Source organism: Peromyscus maniculatus, chromosome 9 (assembly GCF_049852395.1).
Source record: "Peromyscus maniculatus bairdii isolate BWxNUB_F1_BW_parent chromosome 9, HU_Pman_BW_mat_3.1, whole genome shotgun sequence".
Classification (NCBI taxonomy): domain Eukaryota; kingdom Metazoa; phylum Chordata; class Mammalia; order Rodentia; family Cricetidae; genus Peromyscus; species Peromyscus maniculatus.
This window is the reverse complement of record NC_134860.1, coordinates 4,800,812-4,818,749: the sequence shown is the minus strand read 5'-3', so window position 1 is coordinate 4,818,749 and position 17,938 is coordinate 4,800,812. Positions and strand designations below refer to the sequence as shown.

The 17,938-nt window shown below is 52.2% G+C and overlaps 1 protein-coding gene across 1 annotated transcript; it reads right to left on the bottom strand.

Moving 5' to 3' along the window:
- Nucleotides 1-1,202: 1,202 nt before the first annotated feature.
- On the bottom strand, nt 1,203-17,938 carry Itih4 (inter-alpha-trypsin inhibitor heavy chain 4). Its single transcript, XM_076544157.1, has 23 exons — nt 17,779-17,938; nt 16,489-16,649; nt 14,782-14,886; nt 14,496-14,658; nt 14,244-14,354; nt 13,663-13,791; nt 12,919-13,035; nt 12,555-12,723; nt 12,350-12,475; nt 12,014-12,195; nt 11,740-11,925; nt 8,838-8,977; nt 8,453-8,607; nt 8,154-8,183; nt 7,853-7,906; nt 7,258-7,437; nt 6,482-6,538; nt 6,150-6,182; nt 5,951-6,067; nt 4,744-4,912; nt 2,040-2,194; nt 1,815-1,911; nt 1,203-1,401 (listed from the first exon to the last, which is right to left on the bottom strand). Exons 1-23 carry the CDS (start codon nt 17,866-17,868, stop codon nt 1,344-1,346), a joined length of 2,784 nt encoding a protein of 927 aa, XP_076400272.1. The 5' UTR covers nt 17,869-17,938; the 3' UTR covers nt 1,203-1,343.

The window sequence follows — 17,938 nt, the reverse complement described above, 5'->3', positions numbered from 1 at the left end:
AAATTAAATGATCCTATTGTGTATAAAGAAAAACAGATGGTTAACTGACCACTCATTTAAAGTTTCTCTAGAGTAGAATTAAGAATAGAAATTAAGGGCTGGAGAGATGGCTCAGAGGTTAAGAGTATTGGCTGTTCTTCTAGAGGTTCTGAGTTCAATTCCCAGCAACCACATGGTGGCTCACAACCATCTGTAATGAGATCTGGCACCCTCTTCCTGCAGGCATACATGCAGGCAGAACACTATATAAATAATAAATAAATGAATCTTTAAGAAAGAATATAAATCTGCTACAGAGAAACCATGAACAGCTGCCTGCCGCACAAAAGGAACTGGATTAGCTGGCTTAAAACTTTGTTAATCAGTAATAAAATACTGTTTTGGGGTGAAGATGTTATGGTGGGAAAATTAATACAAAGAAAAATGTTTAACTACTTGTGGACTTCTAAGGAAAAACATGTAACTTGTGATCATAGTGTGATTTCTTCTTATGTAAAGGTTTTAATTTGTTTTGGGGAAATATTTAACTTGTGGTTATGAGGTAATCTTTTCTTGTATAGAAATCTTTGTTTTAGATGTAATAAACGGGATTAAGGGGAAAAAATGTAAGACAAAAAGGAAAAAAAAGGACATCCAACAGAGACAAAAATAAAATGAAGAATTAAGCTTTGACCCTCAGAAAAAAGTCTCCTGTGTGTGCACGCAGCTCCAACAACGTCACACCTCCTGTCCAGTTTCTGTGAGCAGCTAAAAGCTCATCGTCCAGCAGCAGACTAGGATGGAATTCTTTCTTTGATCTGTCATTGGTGCCCTCTCTGGGATGAAAAGGCATTAATTCACATTGTCTCAAAAAAAAAAAAAAATTAACCACACAGCTATGCAACCCGGTGGACTCTTTTTCAGTCAAAGCTGGTTTTCATGGTCCAGGCAACCACAAATAACCAGAACCCTGCTCTCTCTGGAGAACACTCTTCAGTTCTGGGGCCCTCACTTGGTACTGCACTGACATTTTGAATGGCTGGTTTTATATTCCTTTGACAAAGACAAAGATAGGGCTGAAAACTTTCTACGGGTTTCCTTGGCCCCAGGCTGTTGAGGGCCAGTTGTGGAAGATCCTAATGTTCTATGAGGCAGGATATTCAGGTTGGGACCATAAGGCCCCCAGGACTGGCCCCATGGAATCACAACACCAACTCCCTGGGTTCACATCACCCTGATTTATTTGTAACAAATGAGAATTCTCTTCTCCATTAAGATCTAGGCCTCCCTGGTGGTCCTGCAGGCTTACAGTGTCACCCATCTGCGTACAAATACAGTGTGCCAGGGAACACTGCTCCTAGCAGCTAGATCTTCACGGTCCAGCAGGAAATCTCTGTTTCTGGGTATTTCAACTTGAACTGCCTGGGGGGGGGGGGATAAGAGAAAAACATAAATAGATGGTCAACAAATCTCAGGTAGGGTGGAAGAGACGGGAGACAGTTATAGACAGGAACATGGAGTGTAGGGAATCTCAGATCCCTCAGAATTCCCTCTGGCATAGGTCAGGAAGGCCCAGTTGCCCAAAGGATTATTCAAAGGACTTAGCATGTGAGGTGGGGCCCAGGACTTTGGAAGCTGGGGGAGGGACAGGGAGATCAGGCTGCTGCCCACAGCCCATAGCCTGTGTGTTTTCTGTGAGTCTGAGCTGAATGATCCTTTCATCTGTTTTTAGTTCCCAAGCAAGGGGACAAGGGTGAGGTTCTGTAGATCCCAGCTCGAACCCTCCTAATCCCCACCCACCACAGCCAGGCTCAGTGGGCTGGTTGTATACTTACCTAGTAGCAGAGTACTCTGTTCCCTGAACTCTGAGTGTCCGTATCGTGTTATCTGGTCCACCTGGTGGATCCCAGCTGATAGTCTGGTAAAACCGACCTGAGATAAGACGGTAGGTCAGTGAGGGGTAGAGACAGTGAGGAGGGTGGGCAGAGTGAGAGGCACCCGGCCGCGCTTATCACAGGCGGTTTCTAAGGGCAGGCGGTTTCTAAGGGCAGGCAGAGTACCGAGTTCCCCATCAATGCTGTTGGAGAAGTGTTGAGTGTCATTCACAAGGAGTATCAGTCCATCGTGAGGGTCCTCCACAGGCAAGAGGGCAATGTTTACTCTGTCTGGGCCACTGAGCTGCAGGAGCCCCTTCTTGTCCATGGTTATCTTCAAGCTGCAGAGAGACCCCAAACCCTGAGCAGGAAGGCAGAGACACCTGTGCGGAGTCTCAGTAGGTGGCGCAAAAGTGACTGCCGGGGATGGGGCATGGCTGTTTTCTCACTGGCAGAAGAGAACCAGAGCGAGCTGAACCATGTCCAATTTCCCTACATTGCATATAAAAGAGAATTATAATTCCTTCCCTCTGGTTTTAAATTAGGTTTCTCACAAATGAATATTATGTGCTTTTATGGGGGAGGGTGGATAATAATCATTGTCAGTTTGATTGGACTGAGAAGCACCTGGAATATTAGCAAAATCCGTCTCTGATGCATCTATAGGGATACTTCTGGAGGTTAAATGGAGGTGGGAGACCCATCCTGAACATGGGCCACACTATCTCAAAACCTGGGGTTTGGATGGAATAAAAGGGAGAAAGTTCTTTCTTGCAGGCATCCTCTGCCCTGGGCTGTCAGGCTGTGAGCTACGGTGCCCTGCCCTCCCCTCCTGCCATGGCGGACTGGAACCTCTGATGTGGACAGAGTAAATCCTTCCTCCCTTGAGGTGTTCCCTGGGGTTTCTGCTCACAGCAGCAGGAGAGTCTCACACACCTGTCCTCAGCCCTATGTTTTGACAGCTGGAGCCACGGTCTTAGATGACTAACGCTAAACAGTGCACTTTAACATCTGTCGGGAGTCTTCTCTCATTCTGCCTCTCATCAAGTGGAGGAAGAACCTGCGGCTCCTCTTTAATATTGAGACTAAAGGTGCCCACTATGCCTGCCTCGAAAGGAAACTCTGTCCTTGATGGGCACACTGGGAGGACTTCAGATGGGCACACTGGGAGGACTTCAGATGGGCACACTGGGAGGACTTCTTCAGATGGCACACTGGGAGGACTTCTTCAGATGGCACACTGGGAGGACTTCAGATGGGCACACTGGGAGGACTTCAGATGGGCACACTGGGAGGACTTCTTCAGATGGCACACTGGGAGGACTTCAGATGGCACACTGGGAGGACTTCAGATGGGCACACTGGGAGGACTTCTTCAGATGGGCACACTGGGAGGACTTCAGATGGGCACACTGGGAGGACTTCTTCAGATGGGCACACTGGGAGGACTTCAGATGGCACACTGGGAGGACTTCAGATGGCACACTGGGAGGACTTCAGATGGGCACAACAGGAGGACTTCTTCAGATGGCACACTGGGAGGACTTCTTCAGATGGGCACACTGGGAGGACTTCAGATGGGCACACTGGATTTTCTTACTATGCTTATTTGTCAAATGTGAACAGGCCCAGCTAAAAGCTTGCCCAGATGCAAAAGGACAAGACCTTTGCTTGGGAAAAGATGAGCTATGGAACAGGCGGGAACTCAGGGGACATACTGCAAAAGCGTTTCAGCTTCCCGTGACTGACCAAGCTAGAGAGCCGGGCCAGTCCTGCTTCCCAGAGGCACCGTCTGCTCCATTTCCTGCTACTTCCCCAACAAGTGATACCGGGAAGCTGCCCTCTCCAGGGCAAGGCTTGAGACAGGCTGATGAGTGATTTTAATTGTCAATTCGATTGGACTGTGAAGTACTTAGATTACAGAAGAATATTTTAGAGTGTGTCTATAACGACATTTCCAGAGCCCATTGGCCTGTCAGCTAGCAACTCAGCAGGGACAGCCACCCTGGGTACGGGCGGCAGCAGGCACTGGGGTGGGGGCCCAGATGGCACAAAAGCAGAAAAAGCCAAGTTTGCTAGGCAGGTATGTGCCCCATTGCTTTCTCTACCTCTTGGCTGCCATGAGGTGAGCCATGTTGCTCCGCTCACACTCTCCACCGCGATGATCTGCCTCACCATGCCCAGGCCCAGAAACAATAGAACCCAGTGACCAAAAACTGAAAACCCTGAGCCAAAACAACCTGCCTTCCCTTGTTCCTCCCAGCTGAGGTTACAGCACGAGAATTCTCTCACTGCAGAGAGAGGAGCATGCCGAAGCCCTGATGCTGGGCCTCGGGCTTCTCATAAATGTCATCTTGAGCTCACCAGTCAGCACATGGGGGACACCAGACCATCTGATGACAGATGTTCCCCCTGTCCTTCCTTTGGACAGGTCTCTAGGCCTCTGACTCAGAGGGTCTAGTGCTTAGTAAGGAAACTAAGACTTGAAGGGTTATGTGGCTTATGCACACAGGATCAGCTACAAAGCTAGCTCCAAACCACACCACCTTTACAGGGCCTAGTGACCTAGGGGAGGGATGAGGTCCAGATCCCAGGACAATGCTTCCAGAGCTGCAGGACAAAATCTACCCCTGTCCTACCAGGAGCACAGCCCACCACTTCATGTTGGTGGTTATAATCAACCACTTCATGTCGGTGGTTATAACCAACCACTTCATGTTGATGGTTATAACCAACCACTTCATGTTGATGGTTATAACCAACCACTTCATGTTGATGGTTAAAACCAACCACTTCACGTCAGTGGCTTCTGGCCACCTCTCATCACTAACATCACAGTCAGTACAGCCTGAGAGGCCACACACACCTAGGAGCCCACCCTGGGACTTACCCAGGTAACGCAGAGTACAGCGTCTGCTTCCACTTGTACGCAGTGTTCTTTCGGTCCCGAGTCACCACCAAGCGTTTAGGGGTTGCCTCCACAAGCAGGGGGGGCTCCTGGATGCGCACGCTGATCCATGAGAAACTGCCGTTCTCATATACACCGTCTACCATAAGCCCTAAGAAGACCAGACCAGAGAGTTCAGAGTCAGTTCTGGGCACTGGCCTGAGCAGGGGTCTCCCTGACTACGTCCTTCCTGGAACTGGGTCCTCGGAAGGGTCGCTCTCCCTCAGCAATTCAGGTCTAGTTCTCCTACTTCTCACCTAGTAGCCTAGGCTGGCCTAGAAACACATGATGTAGACCATGCTGGCCTCAAACTCACAGAGATCAGCCTGGCTCTGTTTCCCAAGTGCTGGGATTAAAGCTGTGTGCCATCATGCCTGGTTCATGTCTAGTTCTTAGGATTTCTACACTCAAGCTTTGGTTTTCTGTGGATTTGTACCTCAAATCATGTGGGTGACCACCTAGTTAGACTTTTGATAACGAGGGTGTGTGTGTGTCTTGTTTCAAGTATCTAAGCATTCATGGGTCCCCTGCAGTGTCTCTGGTCCCAGGCTCACTGCATGGCTGAGAGTCATGTGGAAAGTCCCTGCCTCAGGGACAAGGCAGGCATGTGAGCCTGAGGGATGAAGCAGGAGATCCCATGGTTCTCAGAGGAATGAAGGAGTTGTGGCTGTCCCAGAGTACTTTGTAGCCCAGCGTAAACCCTGCTGACTGCTGTACCCACCTGTGTCTGCCTGGACACTTCAGCTTGGCCAGTGAGGCCATTCCAGGATGAGTGAGGGAGTCTTGCCAGCATGTGTTTCCTCAACCACTGCCCTCCTCCATACTACTAGGGGCCCACGGAGACACAGGGCCCCTGTCCTCCTCAGCTCTGTCTCCTCTACCTGGGACACCCTTACCCTTTTCTCGGCTCGTCTGACAATCTTGGGTGACCCTGCACAGATCCCTGACTCTAGGCAACTCTAGCCTCCTCTCAGCTCTGGAAGCTGATGGTGCAGGTCCTGGGGAGTTGCCGGTGAAAGCTTGTAGGTGGCTGTGGGAGGGCATGCCTTTTTGGTACCCAGGACATTTGCCCACAATGGGTGTGTTGCTGTGATAGGTCATAGGAGCGGGGTCTGGGTTTCTCTGTGGATACCTGGGATGCATCTCTTACCTTGATCAGGGTCTATGAACAGCTTCATGGGCACCTGAGAACGTGTGATATCCACACAGAGCTGGTCCACACTGGATCCAGGAAGCGGCAAGACGATGGCTGGAGCCTGCAAGTGGGCTGAAACAGCCAGGACACAGTTCCTGGGTCAGGGAGAATCTAGCGGGACAAAGGCGGGTGGGGTGCTGGGAGGGCTAATTACCTGGCTGTGGGGCTTCACCTGGTGTGGTGCTTTCTAAAAGAAGAAAGAAAAAGTCTGGGTTCAGGAAGTCCCTTTCTGAGGAGGAGGGCATTGTGGATGGAGGAGCGGGTGACTGCGGCTGGTGCTTTCTCTTTCCACTTTAACATGCAGAATATCACACAACAGGGTATAGAGTCCCAGGGCTCTCCCCTTACTTCCAGGGCTCCCCTTTTCCAGTGTCTCCCGGAGCTACTGCGGGAGTTTTGGCTTGTTTCTGGTGCTGGGAAGCAAATTCAGGCACTTGTGCGCCCCAGGCAAGTGGTCCACGACATCCCTAGCCCTGGTACCTTTACCTTCTTTCTTCATGCCTCGTAACACAGCTTGACTTGAGACCACAGGAACTTTGGTTGCTGAGGTGAGTGAACACAGGAACAGCCATGGACAGAGAGGGAGAGGTCGTCAGGTCACACGGCCTGCCGCCCCTGGCCTTACTGCCCATCAAGCTCAGGCCTCGAGGGGCAGGCAGGGGAGATTTCAAGGAGATAGGTCCTGACTGAGTCTGAGTTCACACTGGCAGCGGGAAGCAGTACCAGGGACCGTAGTTGACTTTGGAAATGGGGGAAGGCTTCCTTTCCCATCGTGAGGGAGTGGATCTCCGGTGAGAACAAAGAATGGATAAAATCCTGCTCTGGGGGAAGGAAGAGGTGACTCAAGAAGGAAAGAATTGGCCATGGTGGTCCAAAGAGCCTTGTCACGAGTCATCTCGGGGCCCAGGGTTCACAGCAGAGGGTACCCTGTCAGGGCTTGTGGGCTGGCGATCTAGGGGCAGAGCAAGAGTCAGGGCAGCATGCACCTGACACACAATGCAGAGCACAAGGCAAAGGGGAGGCTGGTTGAGGGATGGAAAGTGGGGGTCGTCCCAGGAGATGATGTGCTCACCTCCAGCCCCTGGATCCTGGCTCTGCTTTAGGACAGGGTCCTACCTAGGCCTAGGCCACCTGCTCTCTCTGCAGATGTGCTTGCAGATGTGCTTGCCTAGCCTGCGCTTGGTGCCTTTCTCCCGCTGTGGGTTAGAGTCAGAGTTATGAAGAAAAAGAAGGCAATTGTGGGTCAGAAAGGGGGGGCTCACATAAGGATGGCAGGTCTGGTGTCCTTCCCACGAAAAGATGCTGTCTGGAATCAAAGCTATCAAAGCTAGCAGAGCGGAGATGAGGTTCACCAGGGGGTCCAGGAAGTCCATAAAGTCCAGGAGAAAGGTGTTTTATAAATGTAGCACCACCCAGGCTGGGATCGGCGTGGACCCTACTTCCTAGTTTAAAAACACTGACATGAGCGGTGTTCTCACAACATCCTGGTTCCCCACAGCCAGGACTAGGGACCTTATGCCAGGAGTAGGCTGTAGAGAGGGTACATAACCCCCGTTTCTCTGCTGGAGAGCCTCCCCTAGCCAGGAGACAACCACTGGTGGAACGCCCCCCCTGGAAGATCAATCCTCCCCTGGGCTGTGCCCTTTAAATTATCCGATTACTAAATCCCCTTCTCTGGGTCAAGTCAGGGTCTAGATGGCCAGCTTCTAATTAAACACACCTGATCTTTAGTCACAGGCCTGTTCCCAGCCAAATGGACTAGCCCTGGCACTGTCTCCACAGCCAAGTGCAGAGCCCGGCCTACATCCTGCCACAGTTCTACAAACGTCTGCTTCTCCTCCCTTCTTCCCTTGTTACCTTTCGGTCTGAGCCTTGCAGGTCTTCTGCTAGGAGACTTGAGAAAATGTCTACCTGAAAGACAGTGAGACCTGTGTTTACTCCCTGGAGCCAGCCCTCTGGGGCTCCATCTGGATGAGGACTGTGTACCTAGAGTCCAGGTCGAGGCCTGAGGGGTAGCCAGTATTTGAGTGAGCATGTGACTATGTAGACCTGTGAGTCTGGTCAGGTAACCCAGCTCCTGGCTGCCGGGGAGAAGGCGGCCTCCAGCATGCTGGTGGACTGTACACAGGCCTGCCTTTGAGCTGTAATAAGCCCTTACCTCCTAAGAAGACATGCCTTCCTCTATTATCTGTACAAAGAAAAAGAAAAGGAAAGGGTGGTATTATGGAGCGGTTTTGCCAATTCGAAGTGCTTATGTTTAACTTGCTTCCTGAGTCCCCGACTACGGGTGCATGCAGCGAATCTAGGGGGCTGCAAGACCTGTCCTCAGTTTCCTCCTTAGTGAACTGAGGTGGGTGGGTCTCCCTGGGTCTCTGGGAGTCTGTGGATGGCAGGGGCTTGATTAAAAGGCAGTGAATCTTTGCCGATGATGAGGCCAAGACCCAGGCCCACACTCACCGGCTTCCACAGGCTTCTCAGCAACTTGAAATTGTTCTTGGCCTTCAGGTTTGGTGACCACCATATGTGTAAGAGGGGTGACAAAATTGTATGTGAGTGACAGATTCAGAGCTTGGGACTCAAGGGCCTTTAACTCATCACCTGATGCTGAAACCCTGTGGGTTGAAGACATAAGAACTCAGGAGGTCTCTGCGTATCTCGGCAGTCTCCCCCTCACCGGTCCCTTCTTGGGAGTCCCCTTGGGAGAATGTAGAGTTCGGCCATGACGCCTCATTCCACACCTGGGAGATAACCTGTACCGGCTGTGCCTGCCCCACCACCGAAAGGTTTATCGATACCATGTGAACCCCGCCGCAGTGGCCTGCAAGGGTCAGGGATCACTCACATCTTCTCCAGCTGTTGGTTTATGGTCAGTAATGCCCAGAGTCTCTCCATGAAGTTGTGAAAGATGTATTTGGGGCTCTGGAACTCCTCCTCCTTTTGGGCTACGCTGGCCTCCGTTTGGAAAGTGATGTTCTGCATGTGCTGGAAAGAGGTACCGGCCCGGGTGAGAGAGTGAGGGCCTGATGCCTACGGCTGACCAGCCTTCGGAGTTCTTCATGAGAACCCTGACTGGGACTTGGGCAGGGCAGGGCACGGAGTAACTATGAGGGCTTCGCTCCTTTTGAGAATTTTGAGAAGTATGAGGGTCTCCCACGGGTCCTCCAGGGTAAGAGGGAGGTGGGGAGAAATGTTAGCAGCTGTTGGGGGTGTGGGGTGTGGTGGGGGGTGTGGTGGAGGACAGGATAGTAAGACAGCTGTGTAGCTAGGACCTTTAATAACAAGGGAGACAACTTCCAAGCCAGTGTAGAAGGGAGGCGTCTCACACAATGTGGAGCAGCAAGGATTCCCCTCCCGCACACAAGGGGAAAGGGAAAAGAAAGGGAAGGGAGGCCCTTCCCCCATAGTTAGCAGCAGAGACAGACTAGAACTCCAGAACCGCAACAAGCTGTCTGCTCCACGTCGCCCCTCTGCTGGGGCTAGCCCCCGTGGGGCGGTGGCAGGACACACGGGCCTCCCTGTGGCTGCTTTCTTCCCAGGGGAAAGGTGGTCATGGTTTTAGTTTGGCCCAGCTGGCCGTCTAGGGAACCAGGAGGGAGAGCAAAAGATGCCCAAGCCTCCTTCATCAGAAGGGCAGCTAGAAGACCCTGTACAGTCTTCTGCCCATCCTGCTCCTCTCCTGCCCAGCCTCTCCCCGGCTCTTACCCAGGGCCTGGCTTGCCAAAGCTTTGGCAATGAAGGCCACAGGCATGAGTTTTCTCTATCTACACAGTAAAGCTGCTTGTTGTTTGTTTTTTCTTTTTTGGGGGCCCGCTGCCTGGCTCCCAAATAATCACACATGGAGGCTTATTATTACTTATAAATGCCCGGCCTTAACTTGGCTTGTTTCTAGCCAGCTTCCCTTAACTTGAATTACCCCATCTACCTTTTGCCCCTGGGCTCTTATCTTTCTCTTACTTCTGTAATCTTCCTTTCACTCTTACTCCATGACTGGCTGTCCCCTGAAGTCCTCCTCCCTCTCTCACTCTTTCTCCCTTTCCCCAGATTTCTCCTTCCATTTCTTCTCTCTGCCTGCCAGCCCCACCTGTCTTTTCTCCCGCCTTGCTATTGGCCATTCAGCTTTTCATTAGACCATCAGGTGTATTAGACAGGCACAGTAACACAGCCTCACAGAGTTAAACAAATGCAACATAAACAAAAGTAACACACCTTAAAATAATATTCTACAACAGCTGTTTACTTGATGTTTTCCCTTAAATGAATTTTGTTTTCCTGGGTTGACCCAAGGACAGTGTGGTGGCACAAGCCTGTAATTCTAGCTACTCGGGAGGCTGATATGGGAGGATTAAACATTCAAGGCCTGTGTGAGCTACAGAGTAAGTTCAAGGCCATCTCAGGAGACTCACCAAGGTCTCGTCTCAAAATAAAAAGTAAAAAGAGGACTGGGGATATAGATCAGTGTTAGAATATTTACTTAGGGCCCTAGATTCAATTCCCAATACTAAAAAAGAAAAGTATAATCAACCCTGTCCCTTATGCTTGAAGTCTGAGTCAGGTTTGTGTTTACAGGCAAATGGGCCACACAGTCTTCAGGAACAGTCCTACCACTTGGCTGTGTCTGAGACATGGCCCTGGGCCCCCACACCCACTGCTGTAGTGGGTAGCCATTCCAGCTTGGATCTGGAAGTTCCAACCCCCATTGAGACTCTGGCAACTGTCAAGCCTGCAAGGCGGGGCCAGGGGAGGCACCGGGAGACTGGGGAGCTGGATGGGCCAGCGCTCTCTCTGTGAGCTCTCTCTGTGCTGGGATGCTAAACGGTGGAGGTTGACTGAGCAGAGCTCCAGAGAACACCGCTGGACTGCATTACACCTTCCCCAGACCCTGAGACCTACCTATTACTTAATTTGTGAGTTACGCCATTAAATAAATACCCTTTTAACTACGTGGAGTAGCCATAATAATTTCTCCAATAGACTGCGGCTCTCTGCAGACCAGGTGCCCGCTGGCCTACGACCCTAACAGCCTGCCCTTCCTTCTGGGTTCTGCTCCCTCCTACCATCACTGGATCTTAGCCGACCCTGTGCCGGATCCCTGGGTCCATGCTGTCAGGAACATTCTTGGTTGTCACTTCCCTTTTGTACAAGTTGTCTGTCCCAGAAGGGTAAGGAGGGGCGGCCTTATTTCCTTCTGCATGCCTCAACCTAAAGACCGTTTTTATGTGTGAGGCGACAGACTGAGCCTTCTGCACCCAGAGCAGAGAAGGCTGAGCAAGGCTGGGGCTCTATGAGGTGGCCAAGAAGAGGAGGGGACCAGCATGCATTGTCTGTCCTGCCTGGACCTTGGTCTGCTCACCTGTGAAAGGGACGTAGTCCTCTCTGTCTATCCACACCCCCAAAGGCTGAGTATGAGGACAGAGGGAATGGGGCATTGGGAAAGAACACCTGCCATCATCGTATGCTCACAGAAAAGTCGGGTGGCCGCAGGGCAGACTGAGTGATCACTTCCTGTATGTGCTAGGTTCTCTCAGGAGCATCGCTACATCATTTTATTGGATTTCTACGCATCTGGGGCTGGTGTCCTTCAGGAAAACCTGAGGAAAAGTGTCCTTTGGGGGACTCACTTAGTGTCAATCAGCTGGAACTTGGAAAGGCTGGGACTTGAACCCAGTCCCTCTAGCTGCAAATGAGGAGGCTGCCCAGGTGACCCCAGCTGCCCCTTGGCTCCAGGATGATCCAGCCACACTCACCATCTGCCCAGTGATTTTGGCTGAGAGGACATCAGGGCCCTGGTCCTGGAGCTTCCCAGCCACCACCATCTCTGAGCCCTTAAAGTGGTGTCGGAAGTTGTCCTGCGTGACCACCTCCACAGCGTCCCTGGGGTATTCAAAGGCCACTGCCAACAGCAGCGGGTTGGCCACTTCATGGTAGAAGTCCTACAGGGTGGCGGGGGGATATGTCACTAAGGCGAGGCAAACGGGGACTGCCTGACTGTCTGCATCCCACCTCGGGTCAAACAGGCACCTGGAGCTGCAGGGCAGAGTCGGAATCCTCATAGATGCGCCGGGCCAGGCCACCATTGTCCTGTGCCAGCTTCTCCAGGAAAGGATAGTGGACATCAAACCCGAAGCCCAAGCAGAAGACACTGTACTTGTTGTTGACGGCTTCGTGAACGTTCTTCTGGATAGTTTCGGGATTCGTCTCCCCTAGACTCATGAATGTGGGAAGAGAAATGAGAAATGAATTATTTGCTCAATGGATATTTCTGGAACTTCAGAGCCAAAGGGATCCCCCTTCTCCCTGCCCCAGGTTTCACAGCCAGCCCGGAAGCAGTGGCAGCCTTGCTCCATGTGTCCTTACCGGCAGTGGGTTCCCCGTCCGTGAGCAGGATGATAAGGGAGACACTCCCCGAGGGCAGTAGCTCAGCCTGGTTGCTGGTGTCCAGCAGCTTCACAGCCATCAGCATCGCGTCATTGATGTTGGTCCCTGAAGGGCACATCCTCAGGACCCATCCCAGCTAGTGACCACAGAAGGCCCCAGCCTCCCATGATGCAGGGACACTCACCTCCCTGAGCGTTGATCTTGGAAGCATAGCTTGTGGCCTCCTTCAAGTTCTCTTTTGAGGCTTCCAACAGGGATGGCATCCATTGGGTTATTTCCTCATTGAATACAATGAGGTTGAACTGGTCTTTGGGGCTGAGGTCATTCAAGATCTTGATTAGGGCTTCTCGAGTCTAATCAGGGGGAGAGAAAACAAGGTAGGTGTCTCAGGGGAGCTCTCCAAAGGCGCATGATCCTTGGGCTAGTATCCTGGTATCTTGGGTGGGCTCATAATGTATGCTTGGGGCCAAACTTGGCCCCAGGAAGCCTCCACCCATGATGCCATAACAGGTCAGGCTGCTGCTGAGCTCAGGGTTCAGGAGACCCACCTGCTGGATTTTCTTGCCTGACATCGATCCGCTTTTATCAATGACAAAGACCACATTCTTGGGCATTGTAGGAAGGTCCTCGGGGGCAAAGTGGTGCACGAAGTAGCCGTTCTCAATCTGTGACCAGAGTGAGAGCCCACCCAGGTGATCAGAACTTCAACCTTGCCCTGCTTCCGGCTGACCTCCTCGTCCCCAATCCCCGGAGCCCATGTTCTCCTTTCCTGACCCCTCTCTATCCCAGCTCCTTAGCTCCCCTAAATCCTCGCCATTTGTCAAAGCTCAGTCCCTTGCTAACGAAAGACTTCCGTATTCATGTAGAGCCCTAGAATTCTTTCCACAACTCTGTCCCGTTTCAGTATTTGAAGTGGCTTGTACTAAAAGACACAGCGAACCCGGTACCCATCCAGAAGGAATGCTGGGAAAATAAGGGCTAACGGGGAGTACAAATGATGACCACCGCTGCTGGACTTGCCTATAAGCCTGAGCTACGAGCCTCTGGGCAGCAATGGCAAAGAAGGAAACACCACAAAGCAGATCTTTGTAGAGACAAACCTTTTCTGCCCCCAGAAAGGGAATAGTATTCAGGATCACCACACCTGAACCGCCATTTTCTTATCTGAGCCAACCCCCAGGGCAGCGTACAAAGGAGGGCCATCATCTCCCTCTTCCAGAACATTCATGCTTAGACGTCTGAATGCAAGACGGACTTGGAGGTTTCACGGCTCTTGCCTGGAGTCCACCCACCTGAATGGAGCCCCCAGAGACAGACCGGTTCACATCATAGCGGACAATGAAGTTCCCATCCAGGATTGTGTCCTGCTCATGTTGAGAGTTTTGCTGCTGGGAGAGTGTTGGCTTGAACCGGATATGTGCCTGGAGGAGCAATCAAAGCTGAAGTTGAAAGTGAGGCCAACACCTCCTTCTGTGTGCACATTGGGAAATCAGATTCCATATGCAGCCACGGGTGAAAATTCTAGGAGACTCATTCTGAGCTGGACAGTGACTGCTTCCATTTGGTATGTGTGTGAGGGCATGTTCATGTGTGAATCCCAGTTCTGGGGACATGCAAGCATCTGCGATCAGTGCAATCCAGTTATCTCTGTTGAGGACGCTCCCTTCAGTCTACTCTCCAAGTTGTCCGCCATAGCTCTTCGACAGGCCCACTGGCCATCTCTAGGTCTTACCGTCCTATCTTCTTGGCGGTGGCATGGACACAGATCTCAGAAGCCTTCCCAGCTCAGGGAACTATGGGACTCTAGACCACAGTCAGCTGTACTAAAGACTGACCCTGGGGTGTCCTCAATTGGTGGTCATAGCAGACCCACCTTGGTCTTGTTCTGTGAGGTGGTAAGGGCTTCTGCCAGCTCCTGGGTCATGAAGGTGCTCTCTGTCTCCAAGAAGCTGATACCCTGAGGCTCGAAGATGTGGATGTCCATCTGGAAGCAAGATATGGGTCACCAGGGGATCCCTGAGGTAGGTTATGCTCCCAGGAAGTTAGGTGGCAAGGAGAGGCTGCCTTAGTTGGGAAGGGAAATCTAGGGGGCTTCCTGGAGGAGAGCGTGGTGCCAGCCAGGTACCTGAAGGTGCTTGACCAGCTGCTGCGGCTTTACTTTGAGGAGCAGCTCGTACGTTCCCAGTTGCCGCCTGAGCAGTTCCTGGTATACCAGCTGGAAAGTAATCTTGGCATTGGGAGCCACAGTGACTGACACTTGGAACTGCTCTGTCTGTCTCCCAGTGGTCCTGGGGGATAAGAACAGCAAGAACCCATCGGGTCAGGCAGGGGATGGCTGCTGGAGGGGAGCGCGCTAAAAGGTCCAGGCAGGGGCCGTCTCTACCCATTATGCACCCTCCCCATAGGCTCACTTGACGAGGCCAGCGCTCTCTCCCCTGGCCACTGCTGCACTGTACTGCTCCTGGGCTGCAGCCTTGTCTTGGACAATCCCTGGGTAGGTCTCGCCATCGATGACCCTAGGTAGGGGAGAGAACAGTTGAGAACTTCTTTTAGAAGCATCTTTCTAGAATTTGGTGAGCTTCTTGATGTGACTCCTGTCTTTGTCTAAGGCCACTGCCATCGATCATGTACTTACTGTGTGGAAGCCTCCTGTATAACACTGGGAGAGGCTTTCAGCTCTCCTGAGACACACACAGCGTCAGCACACATGGGTGTTACTGCAGGACTGGGCTAAACTCAGCCCACATTCCAAGCTGCTCCACGCCCCTTATGAACTGTTCTGAGGCTCCGGCCAGTCACAGCAGAACAACACTGTAACGATCTGTTCTCTGCGCAGCCCTGAATCTACCTCTTGTGTGGGCAGACTTGAGCAGGAGGGAGATGAAGGACTGAAGGATGTGATCCCATTCTCTGCAGCTTCTCCCTCAACCCTCCTATTTAGGATGGGTGTTACAGGGAGCTTGGCGTCTTTGGGAGCAGGTTTGGGGTACCTAGTGGTGGAGACAAGCTTCTAGCCGTCATCCGTTGAGGTTGAGAAGGAACCTGCCAGGCCATTTCTCTGCACAGACAATGGCTGTTCCGGGAGTTCCTTGTGGGGTGAAGAGGGACGTAAATGGACACTGCTCCTTCTGGGAGTGGTATGAGGGGGTGGAAGTGCAGAGAAGGGGAAGGGAGGCACCTAGCTGAGCACACAGAACAGGCAGGCATCTTTCTCTCTCTTCTCTAGTCAGGGTGTAACTCTGGGTCAGAATGGGGATGAACAGGAAGCCTGGCTCCTTCTGCTGGATAGGAAGTTCATAGTTTCTCCAGATGCTCTGCTGGGGTTCCTGGCCAGGGCAGGGGACAGGGAAACCTGCCCTGCACCTCTCTGTCTCACGCAGTGGAGAGATCTGAGGGCCCACTGGCCTACTCCAGGGTCAGAGAACAGAAACTGTTCCGGGGTAGAGGTGGGTGGGGAGAAAGGGAGGGACCAGCCACAGGGAACCTAGTCCCACCCCTGCAGTTTTCCAGAAATACCCACCCTAGCCAATGCTCTTGCTCTCTTCTACCCCTAAATGCTCCCCCTACAGGAAGCAGCCTGCCTTCAATGCCTGCCTCTCCAGGAGGCTAGGGCCAAGCATGGATTTTTCCCAAGTTTAATAAACATTGCAAAATAGATCAGGGCAGGGGTGTGAAGGAAGGCAGCGGGGGAGGTATGGACTACTGCCAGCTCAGAGTCCACAGGAACCTTGGCATCTCCTGAGGAAACACAGTAGACTCGCCTGCCCTCTGCAGTGACAAAGAGGACCCCAGGAGTTAGCGTTTCTATTTTTCCAGCTGATTTTGGTGACTTCTTGTTCCTAGCTCTGGCCTAGAGTTGCCCTAGGCTTGTACTTCTCAAAGGCAAAGACTCCAAGATGCTGTGGCTCATGGTCTGCCACTAGCAGTCCTTAGAGAGGAGGCTGGATGACAGGGGGGACAGAGATATCTCTGGGCTTGATAACACCCTTGTTCCCTGTGAGGCTCACGGGTGGAGCAGCATCCCGAGGGACCAGCTTCTGGACCAATACGTCTCAGGCCCAGAGGAGATGGAGTTGCAGGGCTGGGCTGGGGATCGGAAGGGGTAGGAAGACACCTACATGGAGAAGTTGGTGATGAAGGCTTTCCTGGGCAGCTCGATTTGGAAGGTAGCTTCCTGAGCATCACTAGCTCTGTTGACCACCCGGCTGGTAACAACAGTATGGGCAAATCGGGAGGACACCCGGGAGTCCACCGTCAGGCTGTAGATGTCGATGCCATTCTGGACAAGGGAAGGGGAAGAGAGCTGGGTTGCTTAGCTGACGCCCCCCCAACTCTTCAGGAGTAGGCTTCGACTCTGGTTCCCGACCAAACCCCACCCTTCCTCTGACAGATACCGACTAGGCCCCAGGCTGAACCCCGCCAAACATATCACATGTGAACATTTGTCTGAAGTCAGAGGCAGCTGTGGACCTCATTCCCCACAGACAGCACCACAGAGCCGGCCTCTGAGGCCCCATGGGAGACAGCAAGCACACAGGAGTCAAGGGCAATGTCCAAGCCTGGCAGGATCACACTTGGGCAGAGATGAGAGGCCGGAGTCAGGGACCTTCTGTCTAGGCTGAGCTCTGCCTCGTAAAAGGGCAGTTTTGGAAAGTTCTTTGAGTTTTGGAAATTCTGAGCTCCGTGAAAACAGGACACTATTGGACGGTCACAGGAGCTGTGAGAATCTGTAGAGGACCAGGTCTCGAAGGAGTGACAATCTTCTTCGCCCATTTTGCCTGCAATGGTCCCTCTGTCCCAGCCCCTCCACGGGGTTACTACTCAGCACATAGACTTTTTGCCCTGAGGCTGGAGAATGGATTTGTACACACATACAGGCCTCTACCTGCTGTGTGTGCCATGCCCAAGCAGCATGACTTGTTTACAGGTCAGACGTCGGCTCTGTACCACGTGTGGCACGGAACGCTTCCGAGGCATTATGAACTTGATTTTCAACCAGCACTGCCCTCTGAGTCGGTTACATTATCACTCTCAGGTGAGGAAACAGATAGAACATGTAAGCATTTCCCAGAAATCACACATCCAGAACAGAAGAGCTGGACTCGGACAGCCACATTCTGACCTACTTGGCTACGCTGTCGGCCTCAAGGCGCAGTTGACTAAGCTCCCCTTCATCTATAAAGTGACAAGAACAGGGTCACTCCTTCTGTTAAGTGAAGGAAGTGGTAAGGACCTCTGGGTAGTGCCTGGTGACTAGTCAGCACCAGGTCTTTGCACACACACTGACCTGCACACATGCCTATGGAAATACTTGCACACCCAGAGGCACTCCCCCAGCTTCCCAGATGTGTTCGCTCCTTCCCCGGCTCATACCACACATACAAGGAGGCCCCTGCGGGTACTGCTACCTTCGTGGCAGTGGTGGTCTGAAGCACAGCCAGTAGTGAGGGCAAGACCAGCACAATGCTCCACATGTGGGCAGAGGCTGGGCTCTTCATTGGCCTTCAGTTGCCTGCCAGGCTGCTTCTGGACTTGAGAGCAAGTTGGTTATAAATTGGTAACTTGCTG